Genomic DNA, 19780 nt, shown 5'->3' with positions numbered 1-19780 from the left:
AAAAACCCTAAATATTTTTTTTAAATTCTGTATTTCGTGTATTATTCGACATAAATCATATAATTTTTCAACAGGGTTAGCCCACAGGGTTAACTTGGAAAAAAATATTCAATTTCAAGTGCAGTAGACTTTGAAGTCATTATGTAAAAATGATTGTGAAACCATTTCCTCCATCTAATCAAGGGTTTTCTATTTCATATAGATTAACAAAAGTGGATCAAAAACCCTCGATTAATCACGATGGTTTCCTCTTTCCCCACCTGATACCACAAATGTTTCAATACCAGTTAAGGTAAATTCTTTTGCTGACCAAAACTTTAACTTCTCATTTCTCAAGCAAAGCCTGAGACGGTGGATGATAGTTAAGTTTAATATTACTGGTAAGCATGTATTTCCATATTTCCATAATTTTGCATCAATTATTCGATTATAAAGACAACAGTTATCAGTAAAGACGAGTTTCATGCATTTACCCCACTCACCTACTAGTTATATCTCAAAACGACAAATGGTACACATTTGTAAAATTGATTTTATTGGAAATAAAAAATCAGAGGCGTTCCTTTCATTTGACCATGCATGTTTACGAATACAAATATTAAGTAGTGACGGCAAGATGTACTAGACGTGCCAATCCTCCTCAGTGGCATGGCATACCAGGATAAGTAAAGAAACAATGGACGACATAATGTTTAGTAACATAGTTAGTTGTCTAAATTAATGCCGTTGTGACTCCTTGTCACAATTCATGGAGAATATTCATTAGTGCATGACCCGGGACCTGTCACAGGTTCAGCTTGAAGACCTCGTCTGTAAAATAAAACACAAAACTACAAAACTACGATCAAAGCTAGGTTTTTCGAAGGCACACCGTAGATTTTTTTTAAAGGCCATGTGTAAAGGTTGACAATTTGTTCAATTATGCTGATTGTGTGTGATAATGTTTTACGTTTATTTATGTATTCATGGTCAAAACACCTTCATGTACTGTCTGACTGCTACAGATAAGATTTTGCATTTGGAGAAAAGTTTTAATCTAAACGAAAGAATTTTCAAATTTTGAGCGTGTGCAATAAGCTGATGTTTTCTTCATATTCATTACACCAGTTGGCTCTGAAAAATGCAAGATACATTTGACACCATATTAGATATAGCGACTGTTCTAATTCTGAGTTACCGAATACTTCAGAATACTTCCGTGTTTACGTACCTCACCATACGACATCGTTGTTCTTGAAGTCTCGTTCGTGCATCACGAATATCTCGTGTATCCTTTGAACTCCACAAACGTTCAGACACAGCACTCGCTGATGGCCTGAGAATATGATGAAGAAGAAGAAAAGCACACTAGAGTATCCAATACATACCAGTTTTAGTTCGCATCTCACCATGATATAATTGTTTCCATTTTTAAGGTAGCATACTTCTCATACTTCTCGGTAACAGAATCTCAAATCCTTTCAACCTTCTGCCAAATGATGTCATATTAAAGTAATGTAGGGTTCATTTTCTTGTTTTCAAAGAAACCGACAATGATATTTTATTTTCCCACAGGGTTAACACAGTATTCTTTGGTCGTATTCTATTCTCCAAGTTGACCATTTTTTAAAATATTAATTTGACCCTTCCAAATTATATTCGACAACTACTGATTTTTTTCTTGCTTTTAACTGAGGATTGGTTAAAGTTTTTTTGAACAAAGTTACAGAAAAAATTTAAGATTTTCATTTCCGAGATGCAAACTATGTTAAAGCTGAAGTTCGTTCCAACGATAACTTACCACAATCTCTGCATGACATTTGTACCGTCAACAAATTCTCCCCACATACAAGCCTCTCCGCCAATCACTAACCCTTTCTGATATTGTGTGCCTATAAGTAAGATATAAAAACAAATCTTTGCCACGACTGACATTGTCAACTTTTCACAAAACTTGAGAAGTAGAAACAAAACAAAGAAGTCATAAACAATCCAAATTAACACTATCTAAGGCCAAAAATATATATATCTGGTTCTGGTCAGCGCGCGCGTGCCCTGAATACCCTCGCGTCGATCCTTTTTTTCGATAATTTTTGCTTTCCCGTTCCTTATTTATTCCTGATATCAGGAGAACAAGCAGCTGAAATCTACCCTACATGCCAAGACTGCTTAAATACAAAGCCTAAACTGCTTCGAAGAAAAAGGAAGTTTTTCAAGAGATGAATATGATAGAACAGAGTATGTAAAGTGTCAAAAAAATGTGTATTTACTAATTTGCAAAACAAAACAAAACAAAACAAAAAGAAATTAGGAAAAAAAAATTCGCGTCGTCGCACCACTTTAGAAAGTTTAACCTGACCAGAACCAGATATTTTTTTTTGGCCTAACAGTGACAGTGATACTGTGCAGCACAATTCATCACTTAGGTAGTCTTTAGGCGAGTCATGAAAATTCCAACCATTATCCCGACAAGATGGCGGATCATAATGATTAAGACAAGTGGGATTCAATAATATGAATACATTGTGTATTTGTAAAGTTGGAGCAGCTGGTAGAACATAAAAGAGCTACTTACAGTTTGCTCGAAATTCGAAGTTTAGATAAGAAAGCTAGGCGGTCTCAAAAAACAAACACCTCACAGTTAAAAAAGGCGTTAAACAGAAATAGTCAATACTTTACCCACAATGCAATATATGCTATCAGTAACTTTTTCAGGTAAGTAATAATGACTAATATATATATATATATCCTATTATTAATCAATAGTAGATAACTGTCTTAATTTCAAGGTTCCCCATCCACCCTCCCTAGTAATTACCTTCGAAATTCTGAGGATCGACAAGATAGTACAGTTGCCAATGTTCTCTGTACGGATTACTGACGTAATTCAGATACCAGGGTGACGATAAGATAACCTGGTATCCCTGCGCGGTTATTTTACTCAGCGTATCCGGGTACAAATAGATATCAATCCACAACTGGATGATGGCATCTTTTCGAATCTTTAAAGAAAAGAACAATAATTATTGTGCGACTAAATTGAAAGGAAGATTGGAAACTTGACTAAATTGAAAGCTCGCGAGTGTGTATGAATGAAATATCACGTCCCCGTAATCAACGTTAATCATTTTCAAAGTCTGCATGATAGCCTTTTAATATTCTACGGAAGAATCCATTTCTTCATCAAACCTTGTTAAAATCGGGTTCCTATCCTACCTTCACTTTGTCATCCCATACATCTTCCCACAGTATAATACTGTGATTGGTGGAATCGATAATGTTGAATAATCTATCAAAATAATACTCTTCCAGTTTCTCATACTTATCACCATATCCAGCTTTTTTCATGAATGCTCTTATCTCAGGGTTGCTTTCCCTATGAAGAAAAGATATAGATAACCCATTTCAATATAAAGATGGAATAGTCAGACTGGTCAACCATGGCCAGTTCAAAATGATCAAGTTTTCAGATAAACAATAAAAGTCCCTATCTATGTCAAATTCTTTGACCCTTCCATCATCATCATACTACAAACGTATCGTGCATTTGCGCAGGTATATCATTCATGTTTTGATAAACTCTAGTTTCATATTACCAACAAAGTCAACATTGTTCATCCTAGAATGAAACGTTCCTCGTGAAAGGTATACTTATAATACTATATCTATAGATTTAGCAAAAAGGTTCTTACCAACAATCAAAATCAATTTCATCACCTCCCAAATGTAAGTATTTATCAGGAAAAACTTCAACAACTTCCTTAAAGAACTTGGCCAGGAAGTTGTATGTGTAATTTGTCGTCGGGTTCATTGGTCCATATGTACCATCTGGTTTGTCACCTTTGTAACATGTCGTCAGCAGATTTGGGTAGGACAAACCCCATGACTGTGCATGTGCAGGTGTATCAAATTCCACCAATACTCTAATTCCACGAAGTCTTGCGTATTCGATCACCATAGCGACGTCTTCTTGCGTGTAAACATGAGTATAGGGATTAAATGCGCCCTGGTTAAGAGAAAATGTGAAAAGCTTGACAAAATGTGCTACCACGTATCGATCTTCTTTATATTTACAGCTAAAGGAAAAGTGCAACCAGGCTTATTTTTGCATTGAGTACATTTGTATTGATTACTGTTATAAATTTCCATATGATTTTGGGTAGTATAATGGTAACTTACATAACTTTGAAAACTTGTAAACGAATCTCTACTGCCCTTGACATGAGTTAGGCCATTTTGAAGATTTCCTGCAATGGTTTGTGGGAAAGCCCCAGTGATGACATCACTAATCCTCAATCTCTTTGTCTTGACATGTTCTGTAACTTAGTGTGTCATACTCTTAGGGACAAAAGTTTCTTTTGCAAATAATAATTAATGAACTTATTTTAAGTAGTTTGTGAATCTATGAATCTAATTCCCCTTCGCATGAATAGATGCTCTCCAAGTCTTCTCCTAAAAACAATGGGTTGCATTCCTGCTTACCTTTTGACTCATTTCCGGAAAATCTCTGCTTTGATAAGGGAATGAGTCATCTTCAGTGATGTGCCAATGGAAGACGTTAAACTTGTTGAACGCCATGGCATCCTGTGAATATCAAGGGAAGTGTCATCATATTGTATCCAATGCACATACGGGAGATTTACATATTTTATAGCAATAGTTTAAGGATGGTATACTTTCAAATGATTGTTTCTCAACAACGAATAAATTAAAGTTTACGCCACCAACCCATACATTTTCTAAAATGTATTTCTAAAGGTCTTTCCTTTTTATAATACTGGTCCACCAATAATTCAATCATAGTCATTATAGAACAGGCCCTGAACGTTTTCCAACTTGCAGTCGAATTTGCAATTTCATCTCTATCATTGCAAATATAAATATTTTTTAGGTATGACATATTCAGTTGTTCTCCGGGGACAGTTATTTTGATGCAGAACATTAACAAAATACGCAAATCTATTTTTTAAATATTTAGATTGTAGAGATGATACCAAACACTCACTAGATTCTGTAGTAGAACTGGGGTCGTTATAAAGTGCAAACCAGTGTCGAGGAGAATCCCACGATATTTGAATCTTGGCCAGTCAATGATAGTATTTATATTGATCGCCAACTGTAAGGATAGAAAATATGACATAAATATCACGTTTGTACATATCATGTAATACATACATACGTACATACATACATACATACATACATACATACATACATACATACACATACATACATACATACATACATACATACATACATACATACATAATTAAGATTTACACTAATTTTCTATCAAAATTACCACTATTCAACGCGAAACTTACTCTTCCATCGTCGAGCATGTAAACCAATTGGCTAAACGTTTCCAATCCTAAATGTTGTGAATAAAAAAGAAAGATTATCTACATTAAAGCAATACCAATAAACAAAAATAATGGCGTTTATATTTATGAGAACATGAAGATATTATAACCATATGCGTTGTGTTATAACAATTTACTTATACAACCCAACATTCAAGTTAAAAGTTAAAGTTGGAATACCTCGGAGAACTCCCCAAATGGATGGTGCTTTCAGATTGGCTGAGCCAGCGATAATATCCAATGCATCTATTTCAAAAATAGAAAGAATGTGTGAGAATACACAAATAAGTATAAAAAAATAACAAACGTTGCCATAATACTGTGAGCGCTAGAAGTATTACTATGAAAATTGATTTCTGAAACAAACGTGACAAATTATGTTTCAATATCATGGAAGAATCTTTTGAGCTTGAATGTATTTCTCATGTATGCATTCTACATATTGGCGAGGTTGTGAAAATAATAATAGAACATAATTTAAACATTACCTACATGTTTCATTGGATTCCATACCAGGATATTTATCACACACATTGTCCAAGCTAACAACTAGACTGTATAGTTCTTCGTCGTCTTCACCAACTGTTCCATTTTTGGACATCGTTGTAACTTCATCAAATATCACCTTCTGATATCGTTGGAAAGCCTCGGTTAAAATATCACACGTATGAGAAGAATAGGTAAAAAGAAATTTGGTTGGATTAATGATAAGTTGTTTGTCGGTCATGGTCATTTGTTGTGGCTTTGGCCAGACACTTCCCTTCGGTGACGCGTCAACTACCACCGTATTTGGAGACGTCCTTGGGGGTGGCCAGTTTGTATCAGTTGCTGGATCTCGCCACCCAGTCTTATTACGATTGACTTCATTGAAGTGCCCTCGTTGTCCATGGGCTGTAAAAAGTGCAGGACACAAACCTAGCAGAAACAGAATTACTAAGATAGAAGATGGCGTTGTCTTGTACATGGTTAGCTAGTGCATGTTGATTTGTACGATGCTCTTTGATACTGACCATTGCTCTTTGATCGTCACTGTCCTAGTCATGTGACATTAGTCACCTGACAACCAATACAAGGTACAGAGTCCAATCCCAATTTGATGATAGGGCTAGGATTTAATCTGTGAACTAAATTTAATGTCATTTTACATTTCAACAAGTGTACATTCCACATTGCACGTGTACCCCAATTACACTGTGAAACCATAAGCTATCACACACTCCCACTACATAATGTTACACACACACACACACACACACTCACACACACACACACACACGCACACACTTTGCAGGAAAGAGTTACACTATGCCTGTAAGAAACTCACTACCAGTCAATTTTAGTATGAATGGTTTTATTCATAATCATGTAGTACATACACATGGTAGTGATATATACACAATTGTAGCTGTCTTTTGGTAGAACAAATTCATACAAATCTTGATTTAATATGTAAAGATTACAAAATTCAAAACTCACACCATTTTAAAAAGTATTCAAATATGATTCAATGCTAAAACTTTCTAATGGAAGTGAATTAATTCATATGATCGACCTACTGTATTTAATATCAGAATTAATTTTTTGTTAGGTTTACTACCATAATCCTTGATTTTCAGAAACGTCTTGTTCACTTTCTTTATTAGAATTAAGCTGTAAAAGAACTACAGTACAATTACACAAAATATTGAAAAAACCAATTTACATCATGTGGTTTAAAGACTTCTGAAATGATTGAAATAAGCAATTTTCAATGATGCAGTAGAAATCTTGATTATTATTACTTGACAAAATAAAATTACTATTTTAATGTCATTTCTGACATCAAAACCCAATATATATAATGTCCAGCTGCTGCTTCTGAGATCTTTTATGTATGATGCATCCAAAAGGTACAGGTAAATCACATTTTGCAATTAATGTGTAATTACTTCGTGGATAAGGTTATATACCTGTTCATGATTGTTTAAGTCTACTAGCCATTTCAAGACATTCTGTAAATTGTACATCTGTCTACATAATACATATCAACTGTGAGGGTGGGCAAGGAGTGGTTTTGTAAAACATAATTACTGCTTCTTTTTATTTTATTGTCAACTGTAAAACTTTAAAACCATAATTTTACATCTGTTATCCAGCATAATCAACGATTTACTTAATACATAATCCATAAAATTGTCACCGGTACATGTAAAATAAATTTATCAAAATTGTTATATGATGTGCAAACGATGCTTAGTTTTGAGTGAAATATAACACTGAAGCTATTTTCTGTAGAATTCATAATTGCACTTTTTAAATTAGGCATAATTGTTAAAGTAGAATTTATATTATTATGAAGATACATAATTCATAATTTCCATGTTTATATCCTTCATACCCTGTACACCTCAAAACCATCCTGCCCATTCGCTATGTCTTAAACATTAACAATAAAAAAACAATATAAATCACGTCTGTTCATACTAAAATATACATCGAACGTTCACAGAATTCAATTTTGCAGCTTTTAGCTTTGAAGTAAAATCACCCTTCTACATTAATTTTAACCAAATTTGTCAAGAAGTTGATAGCGTCTACATATATCCAAGTTTAACTGGCATCCTGTCTACAATGTTCATCTTGATTAATATTACCTATGATTACAAAAATATCTCACTAAAAAAAAGGGTTAATTTCTCTATTACTGTTGTCTGACAACAAATAAAACTGACACAGATTAAAAGAATTCATCAGATTGTAGTGTTTAAGGTGAATATTCATATGGACAGTATCCTGGCCCAGTCACTGGCTCTGCCTGTAAACCCCGTCTGAAAGATAACAATAAACACAATTGCATCAGTATGAATTTCTGCCATACATTATCACTTTTTTACTGTACCAAGTTACTGAATTATATTACAAAGGCCAGGGTTTCAATCCCAGGTTCTTGCATAAGTGTTATCTTATCAGTGGCACCATAAAGATTACATAGGATTATTCTTTTGTTCTGAGCCAACTATTTTTTTATAGGTCTGTCAGACAACTGTTTTTCACACATGATGTTCTATTCTTTTTTCAAAGTGGGCATTAAAGGGCCATGTTTCAATCCTGGGTCATCACATTAGTGTTATCTTAATAAGGATTACGTAGGATCATTCTTTCATTTCGGACAAATTATTTCTATAGGCCTGCCAAATGTATGTATGCACTTCCAAATGCTTTTTATTTTTGCTTTTACTAATTTCCTTGATGGTTATTTGACTGTCTGATTCGGTATAACCAAGTATTTCTTTTCTTGAAGTGCAGTCATGTATAGTACATAAGACACAGCAGACTGAGTTAAATATTTTGTTTGATGTAAAAGTCAATGATTTTTGTTCAGTACTCTTTATTTTAGACCCCTCACCTGACCATACGACATCTTTGTTCGGCAAGACGATGTGAAGCTGCATTAGGATCTGTCACACTAGCTGCACTCCACAGACGCTCTCCAACTACACTTGCTGTTGGCCTGAAAATAGTCACATCATGTAACATTTCCTATTTAACATATTTCAAGGGTTATCTTAGTCTAGTTCCTGATGGACCATATTCCATACTACATTATCTTCATACTATACCGTCTAGTCAATTCCATTACTCTCACACAGAATTCTGTGCTCCCCCCTACAGTGTTCATATAAACATGATGACATCATCGCATGAGAACGATGATGACAGCCTGTCAATTTGTGATGGATTACTACTGATATGCGCCGTCTGCACTTTGGGGTTGAACCAAAATTAACGCATTGAGTAACGGGATTGACTAGATGGTCTAATAGTATGAAGATAACGTAGTACAGAATATGGTCCATCAGGAACTAGACTAGGGTTATCTTGAAATATAGCCTAAGCATGCCTCCTGCTCATACCTACATATCGTATATGTGCAAAATTAAAATGTTGTCCAGATATCACACAACTGAAAGTAAATATGCAAATTTTAATTATCATAGCATACATGTTTGACAAATATATGTTGAAAATGATATTTAAACATTGACATGAGTAAAAGATATCAAAGTAAACTAAGCCAATTCGTACAAAATAAATGACATTTATGTGTTGATTGAAATGTGTTGTAAAACAAAAAATTTGTAATCATGATCCATGCTATGGCAGCCAACCAAATGGGTAGGATTATTACAAATGTATATAAGTTAAAGAAATGATGCTATTGAAAAGACCGGGAGTGGGTCTCATTCCACTAACTCATTACTTCAATATTTTAATACCATGGAAAATATATTATTCATAGACATTATTCTTCCAGTTTTGGGTTTTGACGATATTCATCCTGAATATACATCATTGTGTGATCAAGGGCCATAGTAGACAGATCAAACGGTCACAATTATTCCAGATTTACTTGTCTAAAATGACTCTATTTAACTATCAAATACTTACCATAATCTCTGAATCAAGTTGGTACCATCAACATACTCTCCCCACATACAGGCCTCACCACCAATTACTAAGTCCTTCTGCTGTTGGGTACCTAAATACAAAAAATGTTCCAGTCTATAAAAATCTCACATCACTTGAAAAATCTCTATGCTAGTTTTATACTTAGTATAAAATGGACTATATGTTCATGAAGATCAGTACATTTCTTTGATTTATGTACAGAAAATGTTGGTCCATTTCCTTGCTCAGAAATTTGGATAAGATTAATATTATGGAATATTTGTTTAAAACTTAAATAAAGTAAAGCATGAAAAATGAATTTTAAAATCTGACACTGCTAATGAATAGTGAGATGTATTTAATATGTTAATGAGCTAATTGCCTGAGATACAGGTCAACTGACAGAGAGATGGTGAGACAGAGAGAGACAGAGACAGAGAGACAGATGCATACAAAAAGACAGCCAAAAACAGATGTAGCACAAAGGAATATTTGTTCAAATGTTTCTAATAATTAGTGATTTATGGTCATTTTAGTAACTGACTGACATTCAGATCAGCAGACAAGAAGATGGTTGGATAGATGGTTAGATGGATGAATGAATGGATGGATGGATGGATGGATGCGAAAGACAGACAGACAGACAGACAGACAGACAGACACACACACACACACATACACACACACACACACACACACACACACACACAACAAGATGTAGTGCAAAGGAATATTTGTTCAAATGTTTCTAGTTATTGTACCAAAAAGTAAGACTCAGATCACACCGACACAAATGCAACAACATGTAAATGTATGTAGAACTAAATGTAAGCTTGAAGCATGAACATGATGAAACTTTGGCAGCCAAGAAAGCACAAAAAATTCACTAATAATCCTTATTTGTACAAAAAATTAACAACCATTATAGACAGCCTATAGTCTTCACTGAACCACACAACAACAGTACTTTACACATTCTAAATGACATCTGTACACTATACAGTACAGTATACCATGTGTTGAAATATGTTGTTATAACAGGCTGTAAAGAATACAGATTCTATAGACCCAAACATTTTGTTACAGACTTAGCATATTTTGCTAGAAAACTAAAATGCAAATATAAGTATTGATGAAAATACCTTTTTGAACATGAAGACAATGTACCAGTCTGGTAATTAGTAAAAAATTAGTCTTTTACAACTTTAGCTGAAGACTTCAAAATTGCAACATTTTCTTGTAATATATATGTAGGTTTACATTTTTGACATTGAGTATCAAGGGATGGTATGCAACTGAGCAGTCTTACCATGGCATTCACTCAACTGCATTGATAAGATAAGATACAGAGATGACAAATTCTCAATTAAGGTAGAATCTGCCTTGGGGGCATTGAAACTAGTATTGACCCGTTGAAATTTTGATAAAGGAAAGATAAAAAAAATAGAAAAAATATGAATAAATAGAGATTTGCTAAAGAGCACGTACATGCACTTTGGCAGCGACAGTGACAGTGATATAGCAGGGAGGCAAAGAAGTGTTGGAGATCAAAATGACAACAAAATGGACACAGTCCTATCCTAATTAATAACCCAGACACCTTTAAGATATGATGCACATGTAGACAGCAATTTGCTCTAGCTAACATACCAGAGAAATTTAGTGGATCCACTTTGTAATAACCTTTCCATGGTTGATCATATGGGTTGGAAACATAATTGAGATACCATGGCGATGACAAGACAGCATGATAACCAGCCTTAGTAACACTGCTTAGCTCATCTGCATAGCCACCCTTCCATACATGTATGAGTGTATCTGATTCAACCTACAATGGTTCCAAAAAAAGATGTGGACCAGAAAACTGTGTCTAATGGTAGCCTCACTGCTACCCCGGTAGGATGTTTATACCAGGTTTTATAGTCAATATAGTCTACTACTCTTATAGTACTACTAGCATGAATACCGTACCGATACTTTACCAATTAGGGACCGGACTTTCATAAAAGTAGGAATCGAAAATACTATTTCATACTTTTTCAAATTTGGGTGTGTGTTTGTGTTTGTGTGGAGAAGGGGGATATATTCATGTGTCAGTACATTTTGTGTATGTAAGTGTATGTGTGTGTTTCTGCAAGGAGATATGTGTTTGCAGAAGTGAGTGTGGGGGGGGGGTCTGCATTTTTAAAAGTAGAAGTGCATGATTATGCATATTAAAGGAGGATGTGTCCATACAGATGTCTAACTGTGTATCTGCTTGTGTGTGTGTGCGTGTGTGTGTGTGTGTGTGTGCGTGTGCATGTGTGTGTGTGTGTCTACAAGTCAACCATTAAAACTAAAACATTATTTTTGACTTTGCAAATAGACTACCTTCAAAATCTTGAGGGTCTTGTGCATAATAAGTTTTCCAATAGTCTTTATAGGGGTCAAAGACATGATTTAGATACCAGCCATCAGAAAGTATAGCATGGTAATTGGCCTTTGTAATCTTGGCTAGCTCTGTTTTGTAGTTCCCTTTCCATGCATGAAAGATAGTATCTGGGCTTACCTGGAAAACAGTAATAGACACGATATTGTGCAATTATTAACTTTTAAATGACACATATTACATAATATATCTCATTTTCTATGAAAGTTTCACTTCCTTGTTTTAATAACCTGTTAAAAGCACATCAAATAAATTTTACCCCAACTGTCGAAGTTTCACAAAATGCTGTGAAGTAAAAGTTACTGGAGAAATTTTCTTAGAAAAAAATTCTCCCTTATGACAAACAGACCCTCTTAAAATAGCTTTTCAAGTTCACTGTGGAAAAGTGGTCAAATTTCAGGAATAAGTCACTTGGTATATAGGCTTCCTATAATGGAATGCAGCAAAGTACTTATGCATAGGAGTGAAAAAGTAACAAGTAATACAGACCTTATCAATAGGGAACTTGCAATCCAGACTGAGCATGCTCAGATGCAAAGGGATTATCTGTGGTTATCGTAATACCTAATCTGGAGCTACCGATATTTTCGGGGTAACTATGAATTGATCATTCGTTATCACATTTCCCATGATGCAACATTCAACATGGCGGGTTTGCAAGTTCCCTATTAGTATCATCCTCGAAGTTTCACATTAACATTCTTTCACAGAAGGCTTAGGTGAGATAGTATGTAGGTGAAGAACCTAACATATACAGAAAGTACTTCCATACCTTGACACCATTATCAAAGACTTCTTGCCATACAATATACCCTGCTTTCAAGTCCTGCATGATGCCCAATAGTCTCTGAATGTAGTAACTTTCAAGTTTAGTATAGTCTGTGCCAAAACCCATCTTCACCATAAATGCTGTCACATCGGGATTACTTTGCCTATGATCAAAGCAAATAGCACGACAACAAAATGACACTGTACCACAGATAAACAGCAAAATAAATGAACACTTTACTAATGTGAATTTCTAGATGAGAAACGTAAAACCATCAATGTGATTGCTGAACACCATTTTCCCAATTCTAACTCAATTAAGAGAACTTTCACACCTTCAATGACAATAACAGGTTCAGTATTTACAACTGAGATGAATAAGTTGATTAAAATTCCTGCTAATGTGATATACAGTGCTGGGTTTCAGTTAGTATTTCAATGTGTTTACTGTGTTTTTACATTGCATCGATCTTAGTTGTGTGACCGTTACAATTTTCATCATGGTTTACATCATATATAAAAGTGTCGATGTCACACTTGTGAACATTCATTTAGGGTGAGGGGGTTTGGCCTTTACAAGCAAACTTTGTTTATTGAGCTTGTGTGACATTGTGCGATCATCTCTAACCCTCCTCAGTGTCTTATCAAAGCACTTACCAACACTTAAAACTGACTTCATCACCTCCTAGGTGTACATAATGGTCTGGAAACACTTCAACAATCTCAGTAAAGAATTTCGTCAAAAAATCATAAGTAGAATTCAGAATTGGATTAATTGGTCCAAATGTGCCATCAGGTTTGCCTCCGCTATAACATGGTGTTAACAAATTTGTCTGTGATAGTCCCCAGGACTGGGAATGTCCAGGAGTATCGAATTCAGCTACCACTCGAATACCGCGCTGAGTTGCGTAGTCTATGATTGACTTGATATCTTCTTGAGTGTAGGAATGACGATATGCTGGTTTAAAGGCACCCTAAATTGTACAAAAGTAGGAAGAAAATGTTGAAATTAATATACTTCTATGCTGTCACACTTTCTTCTTGCAATTTCATTTTTTTTACCTAAAACACTCTCAATAAAAAATACTAATACTACATTTGTTTTAAATGTATCTTAATAGTCAAAACATGTTTTTTATCATTCTTAAATCATTGCTTTACTCTTTAAAAGTGTTTTACCTTTGTTGATATGTTTCTGCACTACTTTTGTTTTTATCTTTTTATCTTCAGTCATATTTTTAATAATTTCTATTTCCTGCAGTACTTTTTGTTTTATTTCATTTTTTCTTCTGTGAAGTGCCTATGGGCACTGGTGTGGATATATGGCACTATATAAATGTTTTATTATTATTACAAATATTTTATTATATTATCATTATACTACAAGGACTTTGAGACCCTTCAACACACCTGTTCTAACAGAGAATCATAAAAATTTCATTTGAAATACAATCTAAACCTATGAAAATATAAAGTAATTCACACTTTATTTGGAATTGTTCATTATTGGTCTGCCATGTTGATTGTCAGAATCTTTAATGTAAGGTCAAAGGTCAGAGTTCAATATAATGACATGCAGTATAAGGGTATATACTTTGTCTATATACAGTTGGAAAGTTATTTTTAGTTTTGTTTTGTTTTGTGTTTTTGTTCCCAGTGATTTTTTGTAAAGACACAGACACACATATACAACAACCACACATTTCTACAGAATTTGGAAGTTTTCTTTTGACAGTCAACCACTAGCCTAGCGTGCAATATTAGTGTTTATTTTTACCTTTTCATGCATATCTGGAAATGTTTCACTCTGGTATGGGAAGGATTGGTCATCTACTATATGCCAGTGGAACACATTGAATTTGTTGTATGCCATAGCATCCTGGAAAAACACAGAAAAAACAGAGAATGATCCTTATAATTCCTTACAAACCATATTCATAGAACGGCAATTTTTCTGTCCTGCCATACAAATTAATATTATTCTCATGTTTTTTAAAGCGTGGCCTTAAGTCATTTCCCAATAAATGTAATATGCCCTGTGGAAATAATCATCTTTCATTGTTATGAAAAATATATTATTCATGGTTCTAAGAATCAATACGACCGACAATATAGTTACTTTGGAATGGCAAATTTGGAAACGAATGTCATGTTTCGATTCGTCTACTATGAACCTTGATCACGCAATGATTTAATTATTCAGTGTTAATGCCTCTTTCTCCTCCCTTTTCCAAATTTACCACTTCAAAGTAATTGTTCTGTCATACTTTCATTTGTTACTTTGTTACTTTGAGCCCATTCTCAATTAAAATCTACATGCAGTAGAACACATTGTGACTGTGAAGACCTACATTATGGTATGTATTTCAAGTTACTTAAGATGGAATATCTTACCAAATTTTTCAGGAGGACCGATTTTGCTACAAAATGTCTGCCTGTATCCACCAGAATTCCACGATAGTTGAACCGGGGCCAGTCTGTGATTTGGGTTTCATTTACAACAAGCTGTCAGGAAAATAAAAAAAATTGATGACAATGTTGTTTGAAATATCTGTACATAGCAAATGAATGACAAGAATTAAATTACATTATGCAATTAGGAAGTCATACACCTTATCGTATTGTTCAAAGAAGCTATAAATAACTTATAAGCTGATCAAGGAAATACATTGTATATGTACATACACACAACCATATTGTACTATGTAATGTGTTGATTATCTGACAATCACAGCGTGTGTGTGTGTGTGTGTGTGTGTGTGTGTGTGTGTGTGTGTGTGTGTGTGTGTGTGTTTGTGTGTGGAGGGGGGTATATAACATATACACATGAACACACAAACACCAATTTTCAGACAAAATACTGACAAGAAAAAATTCAGTAATTTACTACTGTTGACATGCCTACCTGTCCTTCACTTGATTCATAAACCAGCTGACTAAACGTTTCCAAACCTAAAATGAAAAAAAAAAAATATGTTTTTGTCAAAATATCACCAACTGGTAGCTACAGGAATTGATACATGGAGGTGGTGGGGCAGGGTGGGGGTGGGTGGTGGTGGTGGTGGTGGTGGGGGGGGGGGTTGAAGTGATTAAAATCTGATGTAGGGAACTTGATACCAATGATAATGTCTTACAACATAACACTTGATGTTCAAAACTGAAACAAAGGGAACCACCAAATAATAATGATAACATTGTTGTCTGTGTTTTGGTTATTTTTTATTTATTTGTTTCAGCACATCACACGTTCTTACTCATTGAGTAAATTCACTCAGCACTCTCATTTTGTCCGAGAACACCTATCATATTGTGTCAGATTTTAATCGGATTGGGTGGGGGGTTGAAGTGAACAAACCTGGATGGGATATTTACCTCTCTTGGATTCAAATAAGGTATGAAACAGTGTTAACATGATTGCCTACCTCTTAGTCTGTAAGATAAGCTGGGTAGGGCGCCCTCACACATCGGTCTACCTTTATAAGTTATAGTAAAGAGAATGGGCAGAATGATTTAATATATCTTAAAATCTACCTACCTCTCAAAGCACCCCAAACAGATGAAGTCTTCAGTTTGGCACCACTCCCATCTATGGTCAAAACATCTGAAAATACAATCATTGTACAGTCTAAATAAATATTAAATGCATATGAAAAAGTTGGTTATTGTTTTAAAATTACATTGTATTAAACAGGGTAGGGGCATCCTGTGTGTGTGGGGGGGTGTCCTGTGGGGGGGGGGAAGGGATGTCCTGTGGGGAGGGGGTGTCCTGTAAATTATCTGTCTATTCACAAAATTGTCATAGCCAAGTTTGTTAGAAAGCAATATCTGTTTGATGACTATCACGTTCATTCAAAAATACGGCTCTAACCAAACCATGCATACACCTCGTACTTTAATTAATGTTATCAGTTTGTAAGAAATTCAGCAAATCTGAAAGAACATATTCAATATCTATGCAGTTTTGCAACAGTTATAATACATCAAAGTATACCAATATGTATTAAAAACAAAAGGTGATGTCGTAATATATATATATGATGATGAGGGCGCCCTTACAATTTTCAACACAGGATAAGTGTATGTCTCAGTAATATGCAGTCATATGTTGCTGTTATTAATATTATGATAAAATCTCTGTGAAATTAACAACGTTTAGTTTTTCTAATATTAACTTGATTAAAAATTCACAAATAAAGCAAGATAAAGAAATGATAATCATTCAGACCAAAAGTTAAATGATCAAAACTGGAAATAAACTTTGATAAATCGTATCAGAAAAGAAACCAATTGACTTTTACTCATATCTATCATATTTTACTAAGTTCATTAACACACCCAAATAACACAATAAAAATTATTTTATCGAAAGTTTTTGAAACTCTACAGATCCATACATTTTAAGGGATTTGGTTTAATATCTGAAATTCATTGACTGTTTGTCTTGCTCTCCTTCCTTTGCAAATAAAATGCCAACATACAAAACTATATTTCGTCGCGTCAGTGCAGTAAGCCTAGGTCTTATCTGCCTATACAATTGCATAGCAGATATGACTTTACTGCACTGACTTGATGATTTGTAAATCACTGCAAGCAAACAACCTTTATAGACCTAAAGTAAGATTCAATAGAATGCAAATGAATTATCCATATATGGAAAGGGCCATGGTTGTAGTTTGTGAACGTGACTTATATAACTGTTTAGATAAGATGTGTGACAATTTTTTTGAGACTAATCTAAACAGTTTCACTTCCTCTTCCATTTCTACTTCCTCAAAAATCTTCACACCTATCTGTTGTTTGTAGTGGTCAATATTGCTTCCATATTTTTTTGCTACTTGGTTAAAACCATTAACATACTTGTTAGTGCTTTCAACTACTGTCCAGGGCTGTTGATAAACTATGAAATATTTTCTTTTGACTTGAGTTACTTACATGTTAACCCCTTCAATACTGAAAACATTCCCACCAAAATTGTTTGGACAAAATTCTTGTTTTATGTAAGTTTTTGGCATATATCAACTTCATTTTAGACTGGAATTAAAGATATGTTACTTCATAATAAAGTAATATTATTGTAATTATGAAAATATTCATATAAATTGGGTCCCCATATTATTTAAAACTCGTCTCTAGTCATGAAAGGGTTAAATCATAATGTTTTTGTAGAAGCAGGAAAATACAGTTGTTTTACTGTTAACTAATACTAGTATACCAGAGGTTTGCCTGGAGCATTGTATTTTCTACTAGATACAAGTAGTTTGAGAGAATCTTAAGAAAGTATTGTTTGTGGACAATACATGTACTAGTTTTACAACATATTTTGGAAATCCATATATAGAGGCCAATGACCTTTGTTGAAGTAACCCTTTGTGCAAATGTTAGTCTAGTTTCTGACAGGGACTGTATTACATACTACAGTCTATGCTAAAATGTACTTCATCACTATCCCAGTCCAGTCAAGATGAAAGGCGTTAATTATGGTTCAACCCCATGGTGAGCGAAGTGCAATGGCACATGTCAGTAGTAATCCCTGGGCTGCCATCACCACTCATTAACATTCATTTGGTACAGCTGTTTTGACAATGTCCAATGTCTAACCAGGACTCCACTGCCAGTCCATTTAAACTAAAATATATTTTTTCTCACGGGTACATTGGTTGTATATTTAAACACTTAAGGGTCAGTAAGTAGGTGATTGAAACTATACCATAATAATTTGGCCTACTACTACTACTATCAGCTGGTGTACACCCTGCCTGACCACAGTCTCCAAAAGAGGAATTTACCTTTGCACTTTGTAAATATGCCAATTTATATGTTGATATTTTAGAAATTACATGAAAGGTCCAGAGTACATATCTGGTGTGTTTGATTTGCAATGAAGGCCAAAACTTTTGGACCTTTAGGACACTCTATGGTGAAGGAAACGCCCACAAAATGTGAGCTATATTGCATTGTCAAATTCAATAATTTACCATAAAAAAGGTATGTTCGTTATATCAAATATGAACACACTACAAAAAAATATGTGACTGAATGTGACTAAACCGTCAAAACTGATAAACTATTTATATATGTATACTAATTCACAGTGTGAAAAATTGGACATTCGTTAACGTAAAATATATACTTATACTTTATAACATAGTCTTATTAGTGGCCCTTGTATTGGGAGGGGAGTGTGCATGTGTGTGTGTGTGTGTGTGTGTGTGTGAAATGTTTCAAACGAGTATTCTTATCGAGAGGGTCTGTGATTAAAATTGAAGTTGCAGTACTTACATGTTTCATTTGCCTCTAAACTTGGTAGCTCATCGCACTTCTCAGTCAAGGACACAGTTAGTGCTATCAGTTCCTGCTGCTGACCAACAAAATTGCTTTCTTTTGTTTTGTAGAATCTCAACTTGGTATCCAAGTTTCCTTGAAATAAAAAATTGTAATATCTTTCGAAGGCACTCACAAGAATTGGACAAGCGTACATGTCATAATGAAACTGGAAGCTTCCTGGGCTGACATTCAGTATTTTTGTTTGGGTTTGCATTTGTTGTGGTAGTGGCCATGGTTTTCCTGTGGAAGATGAGATCACTGGCTTTTTGAAAGAGTTTGCACCGAGGCTTTCGTACTTCTCGGACTGTTGATCAATGTCAGCATCACGAATAGACCATCCTGCATTCAAGTCAATAAAGCAGATAAACAGAATCAAGAGTCCGATGACTTTATAGCGTGCCATCTTTGGAGAATACCGAAGCCAACAAACGGATCACACTTGGGCTCGTCCGTACCGTACCAGCTGAGCTGACGACCCAAACAGGTGTCA

At 34.6% G+C, this 19780-nt stretch overlaps 2 protein-coding genes across 3 annotated transcripts; both read right to left on the bottom strand.

Annotated features, from left to right (window-relative positions):
* Positions 1–746: 746 nt before the first annotated feature.
* Positions 747–6306, bottom strand: LOC144442949 (beta-hexosaminidase subunit beta-like). The gene is made up of 11 exons (XM_078132321.1): positions 5835–6306; positions 5523–5588; positions 5304–5350; positions 4985–5095; positions 4462–4563; positions 3672–3985; positions 3196–3355; positions 2798–2981; positions 1781–1871; positions 1211–1315; positions 747–810 (listed from the first exon to the last, which is right to left on the bottom strand). Exons 1-11 carry the CDS (start codon positions 6304–6306, stop codon positions 747–749), a joined length of 1716 nt encoding a protein of 571 aa, XP_077988447.1.
* A 444-nt stretch (positions 6307–6750) lies between these two features.
* Positions 6751–19759, bottom strand: LOC144443369 (beta-hexosaminidase subunit beta-like). 2 transcript variants are annotated; one of them, XM_078132834.1, is made up of 11 exons: positions 19246–19759; positions 16502–16567; positions 15872–15918; positions 15361–15471; positions 14744–14845; positions 13624–13940; positions 12971–13130; positions 12141–12318; positions 9771–9861; positions 8728–8832; positions 6751–8149 (listed from the first exon to the last, which is right to left on the bottom strand). In XM_078132834.1, the coding sequence occupies exons 1-11, from the start codon at positions 19691–19693 to the stop codon at positions 8086–8088; spliced, it is 1689 nt and encodes a 562-aa protein (XP_077988960.1). In that variant the 5' UTR covers positions 19694–19759; the 3' UTR covers positions 6751–8085. The 2 variants fall into 2 exon arrangements, with proteins under 2 accessions (XP_077988960.1, XP_077988961.1); XM_078132835.1 differs by lacking the exon at positions 12141–12318 and adding an exon at positions 11421–11598.
* Between the last annotated feature and the right edge of the window lie 21 nt (positions 19760–19780).

The sequence above is a fragment of the Glandiceps talaboti genome, chromosome 12 (assembly GCF_964340395.1).
Source record: "Glandiceps talaboti chromosome 12, keGlaTala1.1, whole genome shotgun sequence".
Classification (NCBI taxonomy): Eukaryota; Metazoa; Hemichordata; class Enteropneusta; family Spengelidae; genus Glandiceps; species Glandiceps talaboti.
Note: the sequence above shows the minus strand (reverse complement) of the source record. Positions and strands in the feature narration are given on the sequence as shown.